This window comes from Simochromis diagramma, unplaced genomic scaffold (assembly GCF_900408965.1).
Source record: "Simochromis diagramma unplaced genomic scaffold, fSimDia1.1 OVJJ01000320.1, whole genome shotgun sequence".
NCBI lineage: Eukaryota > Metazoa > Chordata > Actinopteri > Cichliformes > Cichlidae > Simochromis > Simochromis diagramma.
Genome location: NW_024386773.1, coordinates 7,139,792 through 7,157,604, shown reverse-complemented (window position 1 = coordinate 7,157,604; position 17,813 = coordinate 7,139,792). Strand labels below are relative to the sequence as shown.

Sequence of the window (17,813 nt, the reverse complement as noted above, 5' to 3'; positions counted from 1 at the left end):
ATGTGCAGATAGCATATGAAAGGTGTAAAATAATCTTATGCATGACCTTGCTGCTCGGTGCAGTAATAGGTGCAGTCATTTTTGATTTTTCATGTGGTTGCCAAGATAACAGTTTTAAAGACATTCACACAGCTTCGAATGATTGTAATGACAATCAACAATCTTCAAATTGTGCTTTCCAAGCAGAACCATCTATCAGAAATCTGACTGCATCAACAGCAGTCCCAAAGAGCGTGTTTGTGGTAGACTATTCGTAGCCAACAAATGTACTGACTGTCTGAATGCTGGTTAAGTTTCTCCATTTGCACAGATCCAGAGGAAAACTTTCTGCCAACTTGAATGCATTACATGCAGTTTGAATATGTTGTACAAGCATAGTAGTCCTACTAGAGAAATATAACAGATGACATAACACTTGTGTTTTATTGGAAATCTTTGGAAGCAGTTTAGTCACGAGGATGATTTTGAAAGTGAATGGCAGCATTAGCACTAAGTAATATTTTTGAGTTTTGTTTTGTGTGCTTTCGTGTCAGTGTAGCTGTTTTTATTTCCTTTCCAAACCACATTTATTAATAAAGAAAAGTTAAAAATAACAAAGTTGACCAAAGTGCTTCACGTGAAACAAATGAATACACACACACATGCACAAACACATCTAAAGAATCACAAAATACAACACTAAATACCAAAGCGTTCACTCTGAAAGCTGAAGAATAAAGGCATACTTTACAAAATGACCAGCCTAACATGTGGAGGTAACTCATTCCACAGTTTAAGGACTGTGGCTGAGAATGTTTCTTAAATCTATTCTTTGGTACATGGAGGATTAGCTAATCTGCAGATCTGAGACCTTGAGGAACATGAGGTGTTACGAGATCAGCAAGATAAGAGGAAGCCAACCCATTAAGGGATTTATAAACTTACAATAAAATCTTAAAATCAGTCCTAAAATGCACAGGAAGCCAGTGAAGGGATGCCAGAACAGGGGAGATATGAGCCATCTTACGGGTTTTGTTAAGGTGTGCAGCAGCATGTTGGAAGGCTTGAAAGTATCACTGACAGAAGTAAATGGCCATTGTAATGTGTAAAGGGCATTACAATAGTCAGTTGAGTTGCTATAAAAGCATGTGTAACTCAAAATGATTAAAAGATAAGAAGAGCTTGAGTTTGGGGGGAAAGGCTCAATTGGTAAAAAACTGATTTCACAACAGAATTAATCTGTTTGTTCAGCTTAAAGTCAGAGTCCATTTTTACACCAAGGTTATTTACACTGAGCTTAACTTAAGGATCTAGTGGGCTAAGGTCCACAGGGTTACTACGTTCATGTTTTACGGAAAGATGCAAGTGCTGTTCTTGAACACTGGTCACGCAACATGACTATGACTGTTCTGCTTCAGACAGTTTAAAAGACGGATTTAGCAGACGGAGTCTGAAAAATGAAGCTGGCATGGAAGTGCCTTAAAACTGAATTCTTTCTAAAGAGCACTTGGGGGTAACTTCTGTGGTTGCAAAAAGACTTCATTGTAAAGAAGCCGGACGGTGATCTCAGTAGTTTCCTGATGAGCTCATGATATCAATCTGTAGTTTCAGATAACTTTAGAATATGTGAAATCTCTCTTTATCTCTTCTTTGTCTGCAAACTCCTTCCAGACCACCAGGAGTTGTACAGCCAAATTTGGCACATCTTAGATCACTGAATTTTTTGTAGCAGATATTATTATGTCATTATGTTACCTAGCAACTACCTAGCAATGGGCAAAAATGACCATTTAACACTTCCTATAATTTTTTTTTATTTCACAACATCTACTATATAGCCACAAAAGTTGAATTATGCATGATGCATTACCTGCTTTTTATATTCTGTGTACCTATAACACCTAATGTAAGCTTCCTATTGTTTGTTGAAAATAGCATCTCTTGTAGATCTAGAAAAGTTGACTCATGCATACTTAATGACTACCTAACAGTAGGCTGAAATGGCCCATTTTTAAAATATAAACAATATCTACCACTCCTGATTAAGTAGCCCCCATCAGTTTGAACATCATGAACAGGCCAAACAGTACAATAGCATGGGCATGCACTAGTAGGCATCAAGTTCTTTCTTCAAACTTTGTTCATTAATAGAGTTAGAAGGATTGGTGGAAGGGTGTGCTAATTGGCTAATGACTTGTCAATCACAAGTGCAGTTTTCAAATAAGTTAATGTAATCAAAACATCACATTTCATGCCCAGACTGGCAGCAGCTGGTTAAGCAGATTCAAATACAGCACCTTGATCCTGAGGGTTTTGCAGTCTGGTCTGGATTTTCCATGGCAGGATCCTTGAAATGTTTAACATCCGCACCTAAATTGGTTGTATTTGGTGCAATTCTCTGCCCTTTTACGTACCTTTTTATATTTGCGAAAGTTTAATATGGCACTTACACAAAGCCATAACATGGATAAAAGTTTTCTTAAATCAGAAATAGGAGAGTGGGGTTATTTATTACAGCATAAACATAAACAAAGGACACCTGTGCCTACTAATTGTGTTTAAATTGTGTTTAAATAAAGTTACTGTTAAATTACACGGTAAATGGATACAAGAGGTAGTATACAATATCTTTTACATAATGTACATAATTTATATATTTTTGCTAAAAAAAAAAACTTATGAAGAGATATGAAACCATGGACTTAAAGAAAAGACAGTCTTTAGTTAATAATCCGAGCTGTAGGGCCTGCTCTAGTCAATAATTCAGCCTTGTCGGTGCGTTCCGCCTGGCTTTACAGATAAAGTAGAGACATACTGTCATGAAGAGACATGGATTGCAGGTCAGGTGAACTTTTCTTTCTCTCTCCTCAAATGGCACAAGAGATATTGATTCTGGGCCTCACTCTCAGTGAGCTTCACTGAACTGGAGCACCTTAAATAACTACAGAAGAAGAGGGGAGCAGCAGTCGCTGGTCCAGCACAATCTAGAATGCTGTGTAAAAGTCTTGTGCCAACCCTCATTCCTTCATTTTTTGTGTTGCAAGGAACCAGACTTTCAAGTAAATTTTAAAAGAGTAATAATTGTCCTGCCTTTCTAGAGGTCCTGGAAGTTTTTCTTTGGACACTGGCTATTTTTCATATATTTTCAGTCCAGTCCTTGTACCTGATATTTTCAGAGGAAAGGCCTTTTTTTGGTTTTGTTTATTTGTTTGTTAAGCTCCTTAACAGTGACCTATGAATCATTCAAGTGAAATCTAGGAAAAACAGCAAAAATAACTGTCTGAACATCAAGGTGATTTCTAAAGAGACATTGGCCAAAGTCTTGGTATATCCTGGCATGGCATGTTGCGTCGTTCCTTGGAAAAACTTGAAGAATTTAGAGAAGTTGGAAGCCTAAAAAAACTTCCTACAGCAGCTGAAAAGTATCAAAAAGTCTTGATCTTAAGAATTGGGGACGAAAATCCACCAAAGACTAGGTAAAATACCTGAGAGATACATGTGGCTCTGCAGCAACTACTGTTTGCTGAAGACACATCAAAAATGGTCCCAAAAGAAGAGTGACTATCAAGATAACACTCTAAAGGAAGGGAAATGGGCATAAAAGGCTAAGGTGTGCCAAACTGCAAAAGAACTGGACTAAAACAACACTGGCAACAGGTCTTATTTAGGGATCAGTACAAATTTGAAATATGTGTTTTAAATCATCATTGTACAGAGGAGATCAGGAGAGCGATACAAACATGAGTTCCTACAGCCATATTTAAAACACCGTGGTGGCTCTGTCATGGTTTGGGGCTCCATTTCAGCCAGTGGTGTTTGGGACCATTATTGTACTTATGGACTCATCAACACAGAAAAGTACCATCAGGTTTTGGGCTGGAACATATCTGATTGTTTCAACATGACAATGGTGAAAAATTACCAAAGTGCAGGGAATTAAGCCTGGAGAACTATTCCTAAAGACTACTCCAAGAAATTATAAGAAAATTTGCCTGAGAGAGTTCACGCTCTGAAGCTGCACATTTTTTTCTGTTTAAGACAATAGTTTCTCAGTGTTGCTTTTCCAGAGTAATCTAAATCAAATTCCTCGGCAGTTAGTGGACCTGTAAATAGTTTGTTAAGAAAACATAACAACAGTTGGCAGGAAAATAGAGGTTCTGTGTAAAGTACAAGAGCAATTACTTGCCTGGACTCTAGTACACTTTATGTAACAAGAAGTGTATTTGAAAAGTAGTTAGACTGTGCCATGAATGTAACAATTTACTTTCCTATGCCACTGCTAGGGATTCTCAAATATTCTATCATAGTTTTTAAAACCTGCTTTTTGTCAGAGTAATCACTTATTATATGCAGGTAAATACTAGTGTTTGTTTAAGTACGTTTGGATTAACCAATGAGTAACATCCAGCAGGTTCAACCAAACATAGCAAACTATTTTCTTGCACCATTCGACCCAAGATTGTTCGAGCTAGGACCCCAACGAGAGCAATTAAAACACAGAACAGTGTGCTTTTGTTTGGAACCAGTCGCGCATTCGGTTTCACACCATTGGTTTTTCATCATGAGAGGATGTTTCTCTGAGGAAGGAAGCATGTGTACCGTGAAAAACCATTAGTTTTTGTTTATCTTGAAGCAGTATCATGTCTAACAGTTTTGAAAAATTACCCCAAATCACGCACAAATGCAAAGGAGCTTATTTTACGGTCTATTAGTGCACTGTTCAGTGCGCTTATTCCATTGCTTGTTGACAAGCTGAGAAAACTTTGGCCAAATGTATCAGGATCTTGGTACAATGAGTAGGAGTTTTTGTTTCCACCGTCATCTGAGGGCAGCTCATTCCCTCAATCTAATCTCTCTAGACATCCTCCATCAGTGCTACCTTCACCTGCTGTACTCAAAACACATGACCACCTTTTACAGCACTCTCCGTGAAGAGCCAGGGCAAAAAGCTGTGAAAATGAAGACGTTTCTTCTAATTTCACACTCTGCGCTTGATCGTTAGGGTCTTATTATGCCCCATTTGCTTCCCTCCACTGGCTGTGATGAAAGCAGGGCAAAGAGGCCGTGACAGGACAAAAAGGGGCCCTTCATCAAAACACATTTTGTTTGGGGTCTTTTTTAGCCAGATTCAACCCTTCCCCCACATCTCTGCCAACACTTTCCTGGAGTTTCCCCTGTCTGCATCCCTCATTAGCAGCAACCCCCACCTGTCTCCACATTCATTTTATTAAACTGTGATTGCCCAATGCTCTGCTCACTACAAGCAAGCTGTCCGCTCTTATTTAATTGGCCCACAGCCTCCCTACTGCTCCTCAACAAGTGGGAAGGTCAATGGGTGCTCATGACCTGGGATGATGATGTCTGCCAATACTGGGCAAAAGACAGATTTTTTTTCCTTCCCTGTTAACCATACCCGTGAACTGTAGCACATACATCCATGCCTTCCAACTAATTAGGTTTTAATCTGATCTCTAAAGGTACCGGAAGGAAAATGCTCATAATTATAGTGAAATAATCAATATAAGGATTAACGCTAGAAATTCATTTGTAAATAGATAGTTAAGAAGAGAAATATAAATATAAATTTCAATTGAAACACTTTTTTTCTTTTTTAATAGGGAGACTTCAGTTTTTTTCAGTGCTGCCTGGATGACTGGCCCATTTAAGCTTTTATTTAATTTTTTAATGCAGCTTTCTTTTTCTCTCTCATTATTAGTATTATTTTTGGCTGCACATCAGACTTTTCTGTTTAGGTTGGCTTCTGTGATTGTTTGGGTCACGCCAAGCATTACACTAGCAATGATTAACTGGGACATGGGAATTAAGAACTAAAGCTGCTTTAATTAGTAAAAGTGTTTGATAGAATGAAAGTTTGTAACAGGAGGGGTGACTTTTTTCTCCCAAACCGTCAAAATCTGTCAAAATCCTCACTAAGTGGGCACTAATTTGAGAAATTATATCAGCTGTGAAGTGAAGAGTGAAGGGGGAGGAAGAATGGTAGAAGCCGTAGCGGGAGCAGCCAATGCAAAGTGGTTCATGGGGGTGAGAACTGGATTCTTTTCTTGGCTGAGATGCTGGGGTCAAGGTCATGGCCTGCATAGTGGTTAGAGTACATGGTGTTTAAAGCTGGTTTGATCCTTAGCCAAGGGGCAGGAAATCCACAGAGGCTGCATCTGGACTCTGTATAGCTGGAGCGAGAACTTAAATTGGTGTGCAGAATGTGGACTTTGAAGTGGAACAGCATGCTGAAAAAAACCTGGAGTAAAATTTGCCCCCTGATTATTCTTTATATGATTACCTGTGTAATATGATTATGCCAGTTTAGTGTGACTTTGATTGTGGAAAATTCATGTCATGTTTTCGCAGTGCTTCACCATAGTGAAAGGCGCTTTCACTACATTTTCAATACCCCATAACAGCATGTGCTTTGAATGTGTCCTATTAAGTTACAATAAAAAAAAAAAAAAAAAGTAGGACACGCTATCATATAAACCAGAGCCTCTTTGCTGTGTTCAAGTGACTAATGTCACATCTCCAATTTCTCTTTGAGCGGTATAGCATGTGAAATATTTCTTTACTGAGAAAATGGGAAGGAGCAGTCGAATATAAGAAGTCTAAGCCTGTGGAAAAAGATTTCCTTTTCTATAACCACCCGAAATGCATTTATTTTCCCCAAATGAGATTCTTTCTAAAAGTTTAACACGTACTCTTAAATGCCATATTTAACTCTTGACAGACTCTACCATGCAAAAAACTGCTGCCCGATGAAGCTTGAAACTCAATTCATACCCTGACCTAAAGTATCCAGAAATTAAGCATTAGGAATAACCGAGCAACGTTTTAGAAGCCCTGAAGAGTGAGCCTTTTTTCAGTAGAGGAAGTTATTTCTATTACTATTGCTACTATTGTTTTGAAAACTGTTATTTTATTGACCGTATCGAATGAAATGAAGTTAAGTATGATTCAAAGTAAGCATGAAACATACTTTAATTTCTTAATAATTACCTTGAGAAGTTGGAGAAGGCTTTTCCTTTTCTCAAGGTAATACTCGTATTTGAACATGCTGGGAGGGCTGGTTCTCATTTGTTCTTTAAGCTAGTGGAATGCATCCTTGTAAAGTTATTAGAGATATTATGTTTCCTCTTACCACGAAGTCATTAGAATCAAAATATTGTTTTAAGCTGATTACTCCCAGTAATTGAAGTTATTAGAAGTGAATGAAAACATACCTGTTATTGCTGGAAACTAGGTAGCTCCGGGACTTGATGATAATTTCTGTTATTAGAAATGATCAGAAAACATTATTGAATATGGCTTACGAGTGTCTCTGTTGCAGGTTTTTTGCTTTATTTTGTTTTAATGTATTTAAATCAAAGTGTTTTTGAAAGCTGACACAAAATTTATTCCATGTCTTTGATCAACAGTGGGAAGAGGTGAGCGGTTATGATGAAAACATGAACACCATCCGGACGTACCAAGTCTGTAATGTTTTCGACACCAATCAGAACAACTGGGTACGGACAAAATACATCCGGCGTCGCGGTGCGCAGCGAATCCACGTGGAGATGAAGTTCTCTGTTAGGGACTGCAGTAGCATTCCTAATGTTCCAGGCTCCTGTAAAGAGACTTTTAACCTATATTACTATGAATCTGATTCTGATTCAGCCACCAGAACATCACCACCGTGGATGGAGAACCCCTGGATCAAGGTTGACACCATTGCAGCAGATGAGAGCTTCTCCCAGGTGGACCTTGGGGGCAGAGTGATGAAGATTAACACTGAGGTTCGAAGCTTTGGCCCAGTGTCACGGAATGGCTTTTACTTGGCCTTCCAAGATTATGGCGGCTGCATGTCTCTCATCGCTGTTCGTGTCTTCTACCGGAAGTGTCCTCGTATAATCACTAACGGGGCATTATTCCAGGAGACCCTATCTGGAGCAGAGAGCACCTCCCTTGTGGCAGCAAGAGGGGTTTGTATCCCAAATGCAGAGGAGGTGGATGTGCCTATTAAGCTGTACTGCAACGGCGATGGAGAGTGGATGGTACCTATCGGGCGCTGTATGTGCAAAGCTGGGAATGAGCCTGTGGAAAATGGGACTGTTTGTCGAGGTATGTTTTGCTCTCTGTTTTCTCCTAAGACTAGTTAATCAGTCTTCTCTGTCATAACAGTGTACTCCATCAACTAAAGGATATAGTCCTTGCAATTTTTATCTCTTGTAGTGCACTAAGCTGTTCTGAGATCTATTTATTACAATGTAATTGACACTATAAAATGATATTAGGTAATATATCAAGAATATGATGGGAGGTACATATTCTATGCATAGCTTATTCAACATTGGGGCATTTCCATACAAAATATGATCCTATCCTTTTTCCAGCAGAAATAATAGTTGCTGGCGTTGGATCTTAAACTACACAGCTACTGCTGGAAGTCATGACTACAGAACATGTTGAGTTTTTCTGAGCTGCCGTAAAAGGATGTGAATCGCAGCACCAAACAACACAGGTGTTTGGTTTAAAATCGTAACTGCTTTTCAAAGAAGCAGTTGTTTATTAACTTTCCTGCTCTGGAAATTGCAGAACATTTAGAGTAGGCCTTAAACGAATCCTTAAATTATACACAATCAGTATGTGATTTTGTTTCGTTTTATCTCCTGTATGAATACATTCTTTATTCCATATGTATATATTTTTTTATTAATATTAGTGCTTTTAAGCATTTGAGCTTCTTCCCAGAGAAAAACACATCTCTGTGCATATTTTTCACAGTGATCAAGTTCAACAGATATTTAAATAAGACTACACACACACACACACACACACACTCAAATGCTAACAACAATTTTGAATCTGTAAAATTCTTCTGCTTGTAGTATGCCTCCTCTCAACGACAAAGAGGACATTTTTCAAAATTGCACACATTTTCCTGTCAATTGGAATCCCTCTCAGGCAAATCGATTTGGCTTTTCAAAACATCAATGCATCCAACATTTACCTGTGCCATGCCCTATCCACACTCTGGCAGGTGGCATTTGGTCAGCGTGCTTAGAGATGCTGATCACTTGAAGCAGCACAGCAGCGTGTAACCTGCGGACTGCAGCAGTGCTGATCCAGCTCAGCACAACAAACCACCCACCTGCATTTCAGAGCGGTGTGTTGCTGCCTCTCTTATGTGCACCTGTAATTACAGCGCATCCCCCAGCGCCTGTGTGCTGGGAGGGTAAAACTTGATGGGTGCTGCCTCCCCAAACACTGTCAGGCCTGTTCAAGGACTACTAATGGGGACAGGCAGCGGCTCCTCCTTAAGGAATATGGGCCAATAAGAGGCATGTGAAGATGGTGCAGCAAGCTACTCTGATCCACATCCATGCATAATTACACTAATCTGCTTGTTTTCTGACCTACATGTAATTCACTGCATGTGGTGGATTGGAACATCTCAGGGGTGTCCTCAGTCATGGTGTATTTTGAGCTAAATGGGATTATACAATTAAATGTTGTCCACTCAGGGAAAGTATGTTGATCCACTTCATATCCTCACTGCGTTTTGCCTGCTCTGTCTGATTGCCTCCATATTTATTTCTCAGTTTCTGTTCACTGGCTTTGTTGGTCAAGATCAACTAGGATAAAACCTTTTTAATGGCCAATTTTCCCTTTTCGTCTTCAGCACCACTTAGGCAGTGAAAGTTATATGTAGATTTGGGTACTGGCAGTTATTCTGGCAAGCATATATACACTACATGAGCGCAGAATTTCACCATTTTCTTTTTCCCTCCGTTTCCCTTGATCCTGTGATGCATTGACTCATTATTAAAGCTTTATGTGAGGGATGGATTATCTGTGAGTGCAGCTGTGGAATGCAGCACAATGATACAGAGATGGATTTTATGGCTCTATACAATAATTATGAGCTTCAGCACAAACAATTGGGAAGTGTGTCCTTTACCAAGAAAGGACATAAAACCATTACGACTAAAAAAAGATGTTGTGTTGTAGTTCCCCGATTGGTTAGAAGCCTTTTTGGATGGAAGGACTACCTTCAATTCATGTGCTCTCTAGTCATCTTCCTGAACACTGCAAACTGATATCACTACATTAAACTGTGGTCTGCCGCCGCCTTTCAGCTGCCAGAAGTTGGATAATGAATTGATCTATGAAAGATGCACATATGCCAGCCGATATTATGGGGTAATGAATTGATTTGTGAGAGGTGCCCTCAGAGGGTTCGTAAGGTATCCTCTTACATGAGGGGATTATGGAGCTGTAGAGACAGCATAAAGGAGGCAAGATGAAAGACACTATTTGTCCTCTAATAGTAATAATGCAACCAGTGCTTTGTACCAACATCTCCTCAACTAAACGTGTAATTACGCATGTAACAATTAAACCCTTGGCAGGGATCCCGGCAAATAATTATGCTGTCATGAAATCTGTCAAAATATTGACAGCAGAATGGGGTGCTTACATCGAATTGCTGAGGCCTTTTTTTTTCCCTCTGCAATTGTCTTATAAGTGAGATTAAGTTTCTTCTCTAAGAAGTGACATGAGTGAAGAAACCATACCAGACCCTTTCAGTAGAGCTGGCCCTGACGAGAAAGATCTGATTTCCCCTCAGAGCCTTGAGGAGATGGTGCACCACAGAGACACATGAAGTCCTGTTTGCCCTTGCTGTTCGCTCTAGAATGAAAAGCATTCTCTTCAGTGGGGCACAATGAGAGCCATGTTCATGGGTGGAATTGCAATCTCCTTTAACAATGCCCATGTGTGTTTTCCTGAGTGTAATCTGATCATCTAACCCCATGCTATTGTGAGTTCAAGGGTCTCGACTGTGGGAGTGTGGCTCATGTTATTGAGGAGTGAAGATTCAGATGGAGACAATCTGTCACAGTGATAACAACAACTTGATTTATGTCTGACAATGATTTTGATAGTCACTGTATCTAAGGAGAAAGAAAAGTATTGTAAAAGAAGTAGCAGTTTGTGTACCCTTGTGGCCCAGATTTGTTGGAGTAGTAATATTCTGTAACTCCGATATCTACCAGATTTATTGGCAACTACTCCAGTATTTAGACATACTGTTTATTAGAGAACTTCTCCCAACTAATAGTAGAACTACATGTTTTAGGTCACATTGAAAAGAATTGGAAAACAACACAAGTCTGTCTCCTGGTGAGGTCTGCATCATCGGTAGTAGGTGCTTGGAAGCAATGTTCCTGGAGTTACACCAGAGCAATTAGATTAAGGAGGAAAGGCTTCAGTAATTCTTCAGCCAAATGTGGCTATAGATAAAGAGAGTTAGGGGGGTCGAGTGCAAAGGTAGGTGCTGGGCGGACATGATTGGATAGACATGATTGCATGGAAAAGTGGTGGGGAGGAGGCGAAACCAGGAAATGAGTCCCCCTAACCCACTGTCAGAATCCCAATTATTGCAGCCTCTTCGTCTGGAGAGGCTTTAAGGATGGAAATCAGCGCAGCACAGACAAATCCACGCCGCTGCCTTTATTTCCCTCGGTGCCTCTGCCTTTAATGGCAGCTCTAATTGACTAACAGTGCACGTGGGGAACAGCCATGCTGATGACTGGATGGCTGTCCTCTGTGTGGAACAAGACACAAAGCAAAACAAAACAAACACACCCCCTCAAGGCTTCTGCTGCATTGTGCATTGTGCAAACAAAGATGAGGGAAGGTTTGCATTGGGCTGCAGTAACGGAGGAAAGCGAGTGAGGGAGAGAGAGAGTGGGAGAAAATAAGGGAAAGAAAGAGAGACCAAAATGTCAACAGCCTGCCTACACAATAGGCATTCACACAATATTATGTTAAAGTAAAAGCCTCTCGTATTCTTGTGGATTGATGGCTACTTCGGCTGCTGTTAGCTGTTTAGTTAAACATAAGGAATACAAATTAGTGCCGCAGCAGATGTTCATTACTGCAACATTTGCCTGTTAAATGGCATTACAGACAACATGACTTAATATCTGCATCATAAGCAGCATCCCTTAATTTCCATTACTGGTTTCTTTTTTTCCCCCCTTTTCTTTTAAACATGGATCCAATAAAGGATTGTGATGTGTGTTTGATAGAGGCGGTCTCTTTGGTCTGTACACATTGTAGGATGTTGTAACAGCAGGAGGTGAATAGACGAGCTCTAAGACATGTCATTTTGTTCCCAGAGGGCCCCAGGGAACATTCAGGAGCCTTTATTCCTTCTTCCCCACTGTGATGGGATTTCAGTATGGCCAGGTGCTTTTTTTTCCTGTCTGCTGGTCTTCTATTTCTCCGTCTGTTCTCCACCCTGCACACATCCATATAGCAGCAAAAAGGGTGAAAAACAAGAAGAATTAAGGGAGCTTCAGATAAGGGAAAGAAAGAGTCTAATAAGACAAAACTGTCAAAATGCAGCCGTGTTGCTAGTACACAAATGAAATAACAGTAAGCAGTCATTTGTATACCCATACACATGCACTTTATTATCCTCATTTTCACAGCACATTTATCATATGTGGATGTGATAACGTGACCCGCGATCCCTGCGAATCTCTCAGAATTCAAAGATCATGGCCTGTTAAGCCTGCAAACGTTTTCCACATGGTTTTGCACATGCCGGGCTCTGCTCCATATGCCCCTCCGTCACACTCCTCATTATCCCACACCATCTTTTGAATCTCAAATCCAGACAGTATGACCTCTTATAATCCCGGCACCTCTTTTCACATTATTGGCCTTCTCCTTGACTGTAAGGGCTTCCTGTTGGTCTGCTTCTTGCTTGTAACACCTCTACCTGTCTCATTCTGAGCCCCAAGATACTATAGGTAGTTTTCTGGGATTTCTCCATGAATGCAAGGCAGAGTGACAAGTCTGAGACCTTATGGATTTATTTGTGATTAATTTGCCTTGGACAGGCAATTCTGGAAATGAGAGCCGTGCAGTGCACAGATCCATCCATATGGGACTCTTTCTCATCAGAGACGAGGCCGGGGCTTTGTCAAAACATCCCCATGTGTTGTCTCTCAGATGTCCTCGACCCGTGTCCTGTTAGAGGAATCCTCGCTCTCTCAGCTAAGGGAGACTGATGGATAAAGCATCTGTCTGGTAAAAAAAAAAAAAAATACACAGAAAAAGAGAAACAATTGAGCTCACTGTTTAAGACAGGAATCCCTCTCGAGTATCAGTGACCTTGTTTTTTTTTTTTTTGCTTCTTTCAATGATATATTAGAACTCGGTCAACACTGAAAAAATTGTGGTGTCTTGTGTTGTGTGCTGTTGACCTACATTGCAGCTAATCTAAAAGTGAGAGCAGAGAAAAAACAGTGTTCATGTCACTGATTAAAAGTGCTTAGAAGTGCCACATGTAATTTATGCCCATAGTGTGTGCATGCTTGTTCACACAGAGGTAAACCCTTGATCATTTTAGGAGGGTGACCATTCAGTCTCATACAGCATCACAGTGTTTCAGACTCAGAAGCTCTAGACCACTCTGAGTGGGAGCACAATGGGAACACTGCAGCATTATAGACAGGTGTTTTAGTTATAATCTAACAGTCATTTATTGTGTTGCTTTTTTATTTCATTCGATATTTGCTTCCTCCTCTGCAGAGTCTTATAAACAATAATAGGATCTAAAATGAGAAGCATCACCGAACAACAAAGATCTCTCCCCTGCTAAACTTCACTTGCTTAAAGATTAAATAGCTGCACTAGTGAGGCCAAGAGATGGGAAGGGAAAGAGATGAATGGAATCGAAAGGCAAAGTGTAGGTGGGACGTATTAACAGGGACAGGCTAGAGTTAGAGTTCGTTTCTCTTCTTCTCCTCTTATCAGTGTAACATGCCCCAATGCCTGTCAACATGCTGCACTAATAACCAAGAGAGATAATCTCCACTGAGCAGCCGAAGAGAAAGATATCACAGAGAGAGAATATTAATGCCATAAACTTCATAATTGCGGTATTTTGTCATTCTGATGTTTTGACTTCAGCTTAGGGATTACTTGGTCATACGCATTGAGATGAGACGGTACAGTTCCTTTCAAAAACACTTTATATAATATGAAAAACTTTGGCTGTTAATATGAAAATAAGTCTGCTTTCTTTGACTTTTGAACCATAATTCGTAATATGACCAATACGGAGAAATAAGCTTTTTTTTTTTCCTTTACATACAGTGACCTCCAGTACTTGGATTTAAAAAAAGAAAAGAAAAGTAATTTCTACAGTTAAGTGGTTTAAATGTATACTTATTTATCTGCTTGACACTATGAGTGCCACTTAACTTTGTAGCATGAGTCAGCATGCACTGTAAATCTCTGTGTTGTCGATATATCTCCCTTGCAGTGTCATTAAGATAAATTCCTGTGCATTTAATTAGTCGGCAATCAAGGCGATTTAGCTTCAGAAAGGACTTCCTGCTGCTGTAAAGGAAAACAAAAAAGATTGAGTTAATTTAACGACTGTTTCCACAGGCTGAGACTGAATAAGAAGAACCAACAAACAGAAAATATCCTTGGATTCAAGGGCAACATCTCTGTCCATCTCAGTGTGGTGATTGTGTCCACGCAAGCTTTACGTAACCCCCGGAGCCTCTGCAGAGTTTGAGTAATGTCAACAACCAAATCAAGGAGGTTATGTTGATATTTATTTTATTTGTGGATTTCATTCCATAATGTTTAGAAACAATCTGGTTAATGTCAACCCAGAAGTTGGACTCTTATAGCAAAGTTTTCTGTCATCAGTCTCCCAGGAAGGTGTTTGAGTCTTAAACTGTGCACTTCCACGCAAAGCCCCATGAAAAGTTAAGCTCTCCCCTGTTGAGAACCACTGCTGCACAACTGTGCTGTGTTTTCTTAGCCAGGTTACTACATGTGTCTTCCCGACTTCTGGCTGAAATCCACCTCACTAATATTGTATTAGGTCATTCACTATATCAAACATCACACCTCAAGAATGATCTGAAAATGATCTGAAAAATGATTTGAAAGTTAATAATTTAAATAGAACTAGATTTGATCTCAAGTGTAACTTTGTCATGTTGCCGGATGAGGATCACCAAAGTTAGTGCAGTTTAAACTGATGGTGGTAAGAAAATGTGCTCCAGAGTTCAAAACCACAAACAGTAGTAGTGCAAGAAAAAGAAATTGCTCATCTCCAGTGTCATCATTTTGACGTCTGGAGCCATGAATGTTGATCTGAATTCTGTACTAGCCCATGTACTGGATGCTATATCAGATATTTCAGAGGATAAAGCAAAAAGCCTGAACTACAGATGACAGTAGAAGAAAGTGAGAGGATCTTGAGGCTTCATAGTGAGAGAACTGTGTATATCTGCACCTAATTTTAGACATCTTAAGACTATCTATTCCTAGAACCTTGTAGCTACCAAAAGTAAAAATAGTCACAGCCAGAATCACTGCTGTTACAAAACACAGATAAGCAGCGTCTGTACTTGACACTTAACTGCTTATTCTCTAATTCATGTTTTTTTTTTCCCAAGATCTATTTTATTGTTGGTTTTCCTACACACACATTGTCACTCTATCCAGTACTAGTACTTCATACTTCAGCCAAAATACTGGCCTGGTTTAACTGTTGAAGCCACTTTGAGGGGGATGGTGTTTCATTGCTGCGGGGGACAGCTCTGCTTTGTAAATGGGCTACTTACAGAATTTTCTGGATGTTAAAACTTTTTTACCTCCCATCGGGCTGCTGCTAAGCAAATAAATTACTCAGTATAATGAGCTGTTCCACTCTCCCGTGGAAATTCACAAGCTATCGGCTAAAAGGTATGGTTCGACACGGTTTTTCTCATTCTTAGCACTCTTGTAAAGAACTGGGTTCATCTAAAGGATACAGATTTTTTTTTTTGAAAACATGCCTTGGAAGATGAAAGGCATGGCACAATCCGCTTGGCTAATCCTTATCTAGTCAGCTAGAATACGCTTTCCAGTTCATTATAATATGTACCCGTGGTTTATGGGTGACAAATCTCACAATGCCCCCACTCTTTCATGTTCTTCCTCTCTACCTCTAGGTCTTTGCATTATGATTAGTTTTATTTTCCCACAGGTTATACAGTAAACCCTTTAGGGATTTTAGTTGGGTTTTTTTTTTATTGGTGGCAAAATAACAAGCTAATAAGAAGGCTGCTGCCTTGTGTGGGGGTGAAAAAAAACATTGCTTCCTTTGGACCTCACAGCATGAGTGCAGTACTGAGATATTATCAATTGTGTTTTTATGTCCCCATCATGCGTGAAAATTGGACAGTAATTACTTCTTAATTTCCTTTTAATAAGCTGAACTGTAGCCTTTTAATTCCGTGGAATGATAACGCACACACGTTAGCAGTTCATACTTTGCACACTGTTAAAATAGACTCAGCTGATACACTCATTTTACCTAAGGAAGTGATTGATATCGCCACTTCTTGTTATAATGAACAACTCTATCCACTCAGTATCATCTGAACCTTTTACGGTTAATTTATTTAAATCTTGATACTAGGATTCCATGCAAGGAATACCTGAATACATTGGTTGCTGAAAACCTATTAACTCAACAATAAATACTGGATTTTAGCACTAACCTTAAAAAAAGAGGGAACTATAAGGTTCTTTAGGTCAAGGTTTGATTCCCTGTTTACTCAAAGCGTAGCCTCTCATAAAGCTTTAGTGGCTCAAAGAGAGAGAAGGATTGGAGAATAACAGGCACTAAAACAGAGACACACTCAAGGGGATAAACAGAAAAATCACGTACCCTGCTCCTCTAGTTGGACATTAACCACCCGCCAGTGTTTACTATAAAGCACAGATTGGCCTTGCAGCGTATTGATGCCTGGGAAATGCTCACTTCGTGCTGGGACCAGTGTTCTGGTTTATTGTGGTCATCTCAAGGCTGTGTGGTCTTTACAGTGTTTCACTCGCTTTTAAGGTGGGTGGGATCAGGGGTGGGGGTATCCGTGCATTTTCATGTGCAGGGTGTTTTCATTACACCCCGCCAACTGACTTTGTATGGCACCATCTCAGCACACATTGGGGCCACTACTGGCTCCCCCCACAATATAGGCATCTCTGTTCTTCTGAAGTAACAGGCTTAAAGAACTGTATGGAATATATTAGTCACAGTTATTAATGAGGCTGTTTTGATTGTCTCCCTCTGTCTTGGCTTTTTTTTCCCACTGTGCGAAGTCATCGCGATGCTGGGGATTTTAGCTGAAACGAAAAGACAGATCTTGTCAGCTCTCAGGGAGACAGACATAGTTAAAACTAAACGGTGATTTGGCGAGAGGAATAGAACAAAAAGAGACTTAGCATAAGTTTACACTGAGTCTTTCTTTCTATGTCTCTGCTTATCATAAACTTCCTTTGGCAGGGGAGTGGATTTGCTTTGTTTATGGGATGATATTAACTGTAAGATATATAGGATATATATACGATTTATAGTTAACTTACATTATGAATTTTGCCTTTGTACAGCCACCCTTCAAAAGAAACTAATTTCCGCTGCTTGTATCTACAACCTCATTCTTTAGGTTATGGGTGAGGGTGGGGACAAAGAACCACTGGTAAATCGACAGCTTTGCGTTTATGCTCAGCTCTCTCATCACCTCTCTTAAATGTGGACGTCCCCCCAATCCTTTTGGCAGTCTCCCCTCACTCGTGACCAAGACCCCAAAATACTTAATAACCCAGGTGGAGGGATTTTAACTCGTGCCGCTGAGAGCCATGGTCTTGCACTTAGAGGTCGTGATTCCCATAATTCCTGCTGCTTCACACTCGGCAGTGAACTCTGTATGAGCTGGAAGCCACTACCTGATGAAGCCAACTGAATCACGTCATCTGCC

The 17,813-nt window shown here is 40.0% G+C and overlaps 1 protein-coding gene across 4 annotated transcripts in view; it reads left to right on the top strand.

Moving 5' to 3' along the window:
- The window catches only part of ephb2b (eph receptor B2b), a 122,423-nt gene that overhangs the window by 52,861 nt on the left and 51,749 nt on the right, over positions 1-17,813 (top strand). For all 4 annotated transcript variants that reach the window (XM_040005600.1, XM_040005628.1, XM_040005610.1 and 1 more), the window contains exon 3: positions 7,404-8,088. In XM_040005600.1, coding sequence (XP_039861534.1) covers positions 7,404-8,088 — 685 coding nt within the window. The remainder of the gene's footprint in view (positions 1-7,403; positions 8,089-17,813) is intronic.